Source organism: Peromyscus maniculatus, chromosome 4 (assembly GCF_049852395.1).
Source record: "Peromyscus maniculatus bairdii isolate BWxNUB_F1_BW_parent chromosome 4, HU_Pman_BW_mat_3.1, whole genome shotgun sequence".
In the NCBI taxonomy this organism is placed as follows: Eukaryota; Metazoa; Chordata; class Mammalia; order Rodentia; family Cricetidae; genus Peromyscus; species Peromyscus maniculatus.
Window position 1 is genome coordinate 143,239,996 of NC_134855.1, and position 7,974 is coordinate 143,247,969.

The 7,974-nt window shown below is 42.4% G+C and overlaps 1 protein-coding gene across 1 annotated transcript; it reads left to right on the forward strand.

Annotated features, from left to right (window-relative positions):
• Positions 1 to 230: 230 nt before the first annotated feature.
• LOC143273075 (seminal vesicle secretory protein 3A-like) lies at positions 231 to 2,435 on the forward strand. Its single transcript, XM_076571189.1, has 3 exons — positions 231 to 420; positions 656 to 1,423; positions 2,265 to 2,435. Exons 1-2 carry the CDS (start codon positions 246 to 248, stop codon positions 1,381 to 1,383), a joined length of 903 nt encoding a protein of 300 aa, XP_076427304.1. The 5' UTR covers positions 231 to 245; the 3' UTR covers positions 1,384 to 1,423; positions 2,265 to 2,435.
• The last annotated feature ends 5,539 nt before the right edge of the window (positions 2,436 to 7,974 follow it).

A 7,974-nucleotide genomic window follows, 5' to 3' on the forward strand; every position in this document is an offset into this window, starting at 1 on the left:
GGCCATGGTGGACAAGGCCCCACACTTGAACTACAAAGTCTTAGACAGGCCCTGGTTGCTCTTGTGATCTCTGCCTTGAACTTCTTCTGGAAACACCATGTGATGATCTTGCAGTGACGATAAAGATTTTCTGGGACATGTGGGGGTAAGACAAAGACTGGCATCATGTGTCTATAGTCTCTAGAAAGACTGACAATATCTCCTACCGAGAAGAAGGCAGAAGGCAGCACGCCAGATAAGTAGGAATGGGGGAGGCCTTTTGTGACTCCAGCCACATCTGTGCACCAAGCAAAGAACATATAAAGAGAGGGTTGGCTGAGCTCTCAGTGAAGGGCCCTCCTGGCGAGATGAAGTCCATCTTCTTCAGCCTTTCTCTGCTCCTCCTTCTGGAGAAGGAAGCAGCTGGGATAGAAATCTATGGTGAGTGCAGGGAGTCACTTGATAGGAAGGCATTCAGGGAGAATGTCCATAAGGGTGTTCTGGCAGTGAGAAGAGCCCTCCACAGGGAGATCTTGATGCATTTAGACTCTTCTCCGTCCAAATCACCATGCCTTGTGGGTACCTCAGAGGGTTGATGGGGGGAAATCCTAGGATAAGACTAGGAAGGGAGCTGGGCAGACAATGTAACTCAAACATTCTTGTTATCAATTACCAGGTGGGAGAAAAGGACACTTTCTATTAAAATCGCCCCCAGTTGTATTTATCCAAAAAGGCCATTTCCACTACAGGCCCAGAGGAGCCCAGGAAGATGAACCTGAAGGAAGCGTTGTTGTGCAAACTAAACACCATGTATATCGTCAAGATGCTGCTGAGGCTGACCTGGGAGAGACTCAGAGTTCACAGGAACAGACAGGTTTAAACGAAGACTTAGTTTGTGATGAAGAAGACGAGATTAGCCAGCAAAAATCCCAGCTCAAATCCCAGTCACAAATAAAATCCCAAGCCCAACTGAAAACCAGTGGAGCCCAACTGAAATCCCAGACAGGCCAGCTAAAGACCCTAGGCCAGGTGAAATCACAAATCAAGCTGAAATCCTACAGAGCCCCTCTGAAATCCTACCAGGCAGCAATAACTCTCCAAAAAGGCCTTCCTCAGCAAATCAAGGGCAAAGACTATGCCCTGAAGGAAGATCTGGCCCAAGTGCGTCAACAGCATAAAAAGGTTCACAGTCTCCAAAGAAAGCTTGGCCAGGCCAGGAAAACAGCAGCGTTCTTTCCATATTTTAGACACCACTCCCAAGACTATGATGATGGGTATTTTGTGCAGTTTCAAGAACAACTACAAGGTGGAATTCGTCACATAAAATCTTTCCACCAAGGTCATGGGGCCTGCTACTGTCCAAAAGGAGGGCTAACCCTATATCAAGATGCCTTCACAGAATAATGCATTCATTATTCAGTCAAGGATCAGGACACATTGAGAGGTAAGTGTCTTACCAAACAGGAGAGCTAGCTACCCCTGTGCTTATAGGTGGTCCACGATGGCCTCCCTGGGCCCATTATGGGATTGGTAGTGAAACCTCCTGCAGTAGATGTGCTGGATGGCAAAATGTATGGAGCTGAGCTCCATTCTCTGGTGAAGAAAGCCCTGGTAGAGGCTGAGTGAGCTTCCTGGGCTGTCAGTGTGTCTCACATTCCTCTCCCTAATGGGTCTTTTCTAGACATTTATTTTGCACATGTGTAGCCATTAATGCTTTGACGATGTGTCACTTACAAATCATTTACATTTAAGATGTATTTTTGTAGCTTCTTATGCTTTGGATTGACATGGCTCAGTGTCTTGCTACAGTGTTACCAAGCATTAGTGGTTTTGTTTCCCATACCAGTTAATGTTCTTCAGTCCCATTATCCTTTATCCTTTGCAGGTTCCCTTATCCTTCAGAGATCACAGATGTGGGGTGGGGGGTGCTCCATCTTTGGGAATACAGGAGCTAAATGAGTCCCAAGAGCCATTCTTGTTTGTGATGCAGGAGCTGTGGAAGGGAGGCCCAGGGTGGTGAGGAACTAGTTCCAGGGGGTGTTTGCTCTATCAGGAGAGAAATCTGCAGCTTGGGGAAGAAAAGGACGTTACCTGCATGTTTGTGTCAAGGGGTACTTCATCTGAAGAGAAGGAAAGCAACAGAATCTGTGGGCCCAGTGACCAGTAGTGGCTAGTACCCCAAATGGCCATCATTTGGTCCACACAGACAAGGGCCCTGGTCACACTCGCTTCCTGTCTGCTCATCTTCACTAATGTGCATCACCACCTGTTTCCTCTCTCCATAGGAGTCACCTGACCTGTATGGATTGTGATATCTTCCAGACGCAGACTCCTCTGTAGTCCTAGATGCTCTTGCATGGATAGATAACAGGACCCACCACACTTTCATTCCTGAAGCTTCTAAACTTGATGCATCCTCACACCAATGCTCTCTAATAAAGAGATCCTTTCTGGCATCATTTGTTTTTTTTAAATATATATTTTCAATTAAAGCAGAATTTTATCTTTTTCCCCTCCCCCTTTTCTCTCTAGCCCCACCCTGACACCCTCCTTCTAACATCTCCCAAACTCTCAAATTGCTATCATATTTATATTTGATTATTGTTTTTGAGTACATATATATGTATATGTATTCATAAATATATAAATACAGCTTAATGAGTCTATGTTTGTTGTTTGCATGTATGTGGCTTCAGAGTTGAGCACTCCAATCCGTACAACCAATGAGGGGGCTCATTCCTGGGATAGGCTCATTCTTCTTTTCCAAGGAGTCATTAGTTTCATTCATTCTTTGTTTAGGAATGGGTCCCTGTGAAATCTCCCCCTTTTATAGTAATATGTCCATTGATGTTGCCATTATTTTGTTTTGTTAATGAAGCAATTTCTAGTAGACACTGTTTCACTGCAGACTTTTTCATAAGATCTTTTTGCCTTCTCTTCTCCAATGTTCCCTGAGCCTTCAATGCAAGAACTATGGTGTAGATATATCTGTTGGGGTTGGGGTCACCAAGATCCCCTGCATCTCTGCAGTGTTTCTGGTTGTGGTGGTTTCTGTGGTGGTCTCCATTTGTTAAGAGAGGCTTGTTTGATGAGGAGTGATATAAAGGTAAGATTGAGAGGAATTACACTGGTCTAGCAAAGGAAGGGGAGGGGGTAATTGAGTCTTTTCTAAGTTTCATAATCTCACTTGCCCCAGCAAGTTGCATAAGTTCTCTGAAGTAGACATGATTTTCCTCCTTTGAGTGAGCCTACGTCCAATTAGACACATGTCAGCTCCTACCAACACGTGACGGCCCTTGCTGCACCTTTAACAGGTACCTTACCATGTTGTGTACTTACACCTGAGGATTTGGAGCTAGGAACAACAGATGAGAGAAAATGCCATGTGTGCCTTTCTAGGTCTGGACTACCTACCCAATATAATCTTTTCTAGGTCTATCCATTTACCTTCAAATTTCATGTTTTTGAAGTTTGTTTTGGAAGAAAAGTTTCACTTTTCTTTACAGCTGAATAGTTTTCCATTGTGTATATGCAGCACATTTTCATTATCCATTCTTCTTTTGAAGGATATTAGGTGGGTTTTTTTTTTCATTTCATAGCCATTGTGAATAGGGTGGCTACGAACATGACTGAGCAAGTATCTATGGAGTAGGATGTGGAGTCCTTTGGGCAGCAGTGATGCAGCTGTGTCTTCTGGTAGATTTAGCTTTCTAAGGACTCTCCACACTGATTTCCTGGATGGCGGCACCAATATGTATTCCCACCAACAGTGAATAAAAGTTCTTCCTTCTACACATATTCTCATAACTACAGCAAAAAAAAAAAAGAAAAACTAGCAAAAACCAAAAAGGCAAAAAATATACCCAAGAAAAGGAAAAACAGAATGTCCACATGCAAAAGAATAAAATTAGGACCATGTTTATCATTCTGCTCAAAAATAAGCTCCAGGTGGGTAAAAGACCTCATTGAGGCCCCACTTTTCATTGAGGCCTGTGGTCTACGGCCATACCACCCTGAACGCGCCCGATCTCGTCATTGAGTCCTGTGGACAGTTAAGGATTGAGAATGGCTTATCAATTGCCCATCTACCAATAAATAACCCCCTTGACTTATATCCATTCAAACAAATGTCATTAAACTCAATGGGTTAAAAAGGAAGGAAAGAAAAAGTATCAAAGCAGACGGAAGATTGTTGGGAAGAAGAAAGTTTTTATTGGGGGAGGGGTTTGGAAGCGTTAATGGGGTGAAAACACAGTATATACACGTATGAAGTTGTTATAGAGAAGAAACTGGTTGATAGAGTTCGTCATGTACCTCATAACCCACCTGAGACCAGCCCTATGACCCTTTTCCTAATGGGCTTTCAGAAACCAATATCTTTGAAATGCCAGGAAAGATGTATTTCAAAGGATTGTGGCAATGTTTAGATTGTGGTTTCAAATTGTGCTGGATTAATAAAGCAGTGGTTGTAGGTTCTCCTCCAATATCCATGACTTCGCTAGCACTGAGGAGTTGACTAGGTTTGCAGTTATGGCCTCCCTCTTGTTATGTGCGCCTGAAGTTCAATGAGAGAGCTGTTGGTTACTGCCAAGGTACTGTAGGAACACTACTGTACCTCTAGGATTATTGTGTCATGCTGGTTGTTGCTACACCCATAAACTCTCACCAACATGACTGCCTAAATGAGCTGAAGAAGGATAACACCAATAGACATACCAAAGTGGATGGAGAAGGGCTGTGAGGCCTCAGTCCAACACAAAGGGCCACAGGCAACTAAGGGATGCTGAGAGCAGGAGAAATAGTCTTCTCCAGGAAAGAACACACTGATTGGTTATGCGATACCAAATTGTCAGCCTTGAAAACATACATATATATAATATTATACAGATTGAACAGGTGATATACATGAGTATACATATATGTATATGTTATGACAATGCACAAAAGATCCCACGAATTGGAAAGAGAGCAAGGAGGTGTGTATAGGAGGGTTTGGAGGGAGGAAAGAAAGGAGGAAAATGTTTTGGTTATGTTATAATCTAAAAATAAAAGAAAAAACTCACTATGAGAAAAATAAAAAAGGAACTTTAAAAGGCTATGCCAAATGTTTTGATCTACTGATGGCTGCAGGTATACCAGTCTAGAGGAGTACATCCCTCCCTCAGTCCAACTATTTCAGTTTCTTTTCAAAATGTATGTCTCATATGCTGACATATTAAGTCTCAACCATTCCAGTAAAATGAAGAGCTGAGGTCTCATTTCTGTTGATGTGCTAAAATACTTTGATTTTTTTTTAATTAGAGATGAAGGCTTTATTTTAGCTTGCAATTTTAGGCTACAGTCCATCACTGAGGGAAAATTGAGGCAGAAATTTGAAGCAGCTAGTCCCATCTCATCCATGGTCAAGACCAGAGAGAAATAAATGCATACACACTTGCTTTCTCTATTCTTACTCTTTCTACTCCACAGTCCAGGATCTAAGCCAAGGGAATGGTGCCATCCACAGTGGGCTGGAACTTCCCACATTAGTCAACATAATCAAGACAATCCCCCACAAGCATGCTCATAAGACAATTTGATCTACACACTCCCCTACTGAGACTCTCGTCTTGGGTGATTCTAGGTTTTATCAAGTTGACATTTAAAATCAACTATCACAAGGAATGTGTTGTTTTTTTTTAATGTCGTTTTAGGGAACAAATACAGAGGCCCATAGCCAGACATTATGGAGAGAGAGAGAGAGAGAGAGAGAGAGAGAGAGAGAGAGAGAGAGAGAGAGAGAGAGTCTAAATTGGAGGTCTTCATCAAATTTCTCCCCTCAGAGCTCAGGTAATCCTGGGGCAGAGGAGATGGGAAGATTGTAAGAGCCAGAGGGGATGGACGACACCAGGAGAACAAGGCCCTCTGAATCAACTAAGTGAGGCACATATGAACTCACAGGGACTGAAGCAGCAAGCCCAGAGCCTACATGGGTCTGCAACAGGCCATCTGCATACATACACATTAGCACTATTAGCTTAGTATATTTATGGGACTCCTGAGTTTGAGAACAAGTTGGTCTTTGACTCTTGTGCCTGCTCTTGGGATTCTTTTCATCCTGTTGGGTTTCTGTGTCCAACTTGGATATGATAGTTTTCTTTTTATTGAAAATACTCTTCTTTCCTACAGTACATCCCAAGCATAGTCTTCCTCCCTCCACTCCTGGTTCTCCCCCACCTCCCCTCTCCCCTGATCCATTCTCCTTGTTTCCTCTTCAGAAAGGAGCAGGCCTCCAAAAGACAAAATACCACAAAAGAAGATACAACAGGACAAGGCAAGAGCCCTCATGTTGAGGCTGGACAAGGAAGCCTGATCTTTTCTAATGAGAGACAGAAAGGGAGTGAGTCCGGAGGACGGAGAAGGAGGGAAGGGACTGGAAGGAATAGAGGGAAGGGAAACGATAAAAATTAATAAATTAACAAAAATAAATAAATAAAATACAAACTACACCTCCATTTATTTTCAAAAAACAGGCTACTCTGGTGGGGTAAAACATGCACTGTGATCGGTTACATCCATTAGGAAACAGATATCAAGAGCCTTAAAAATGCTTACACCTCCAATCTTAGTCATTTCAGTCCTAGGAATGATTTGTAAAGGAACAATTAGTGCTCTGAAAGTACTGACGTGCAGAAAGAAATGAAAGTAACTTAAATGATACAAGAGTCAAAATAAACGACAGCACAAATGCTGTACATCACAGTTGACTAATAAAGAACAACCTGGTGAAAAGAAAAATACCTGAAATGTTAGGCCATTTATATGTATAAAATTTCCCGTGACAAGTAAACAGACATCAGATCTCAAACTGGGAATGCATGGACTCATGGAGGTGTCTATAGCTTTATACTTACAAAATCTGTAAAATACAAAACACCAAAAAGGGAATGTCATTCTCCTCAATGGTGTGGCCACTGGTAAGCCGCCTTTGTGCCAGCAAATAACCCCACCCATGTTCAGGCAAGGAACCCTAGTTAACCCAGAGAATCACACACAAAAAGAAGGAAAGAATGTAGAAGCTGAACGCCTCCAGAAGGAGGGTTTCAATAAGGGAGGGGTGAGAGGGAGGAATGCGAAGTGAACATGACTAGAATTAATTATACAAATGTATATAACAGTCAAACAAAAAATATTCAAGATTTAAAAAAAGTCACCTTGGAAAAACAGGCAGACTAATTATAATTGTTGGGAAGAGTGTCTTCCACATGAAAACTTGGCTGCCCAACTGATCTATTTTCCAGGATCTAAGATGCTTCTGAGAAGGCAAATTCTTTAGGAACAGAAGATAACATAGAGGAGTAAAGATTATTTTCCAGTTCCAGTTCAGCCACAGGAGCCATTCATCTTCAGCAAAATCTGTCTCTGTCTCTAGGCTTGAGTTCACCATTCATACATGGGAAAGTGCAGACAGTAATCCTGAACTCCATTTCATATCTGTTGGCTGAGATGAGGTAGGGCTGCCCCACTTCTGTGATTATATGACAGGAATGACCTAATTTATTTATTCATGAGTGCACGTGAAGCTTGTGAGAACAAAAGAATGACTCTCAATGTGGTCAAATATCAACACACCTGCCTCTGGCCCCAAAAGTCCAGAGTCACGTGACCTAGAGTCAGAGCCACCATCTTTTTGATTTTCAAAAGTATAACTCTCCAGCTACAGAAAGCAGTCACTCCTTAACTGTGGCTCCAGAGGAGTTGATATTCTGTATGTGTCTGGTAAAAAGAGCATCAGAATGTTGCTTGGGTCCTCCTCAACTTCCAGTTTTTATAATCTTTCTGTCCCTCTTCTTGCTACCTTCAAAGATAGTCTCTGAGTCTTGGGATTATACTAAAAACATGTCATCTGGACATGATAGGACCACTGCATTCATGACTCTACCAATGCCAAGGTTGCCTGCACAAGACCTGCACAAGACCAACCAATCAAAATTCTAACATAGAGCAGGGAGGGTA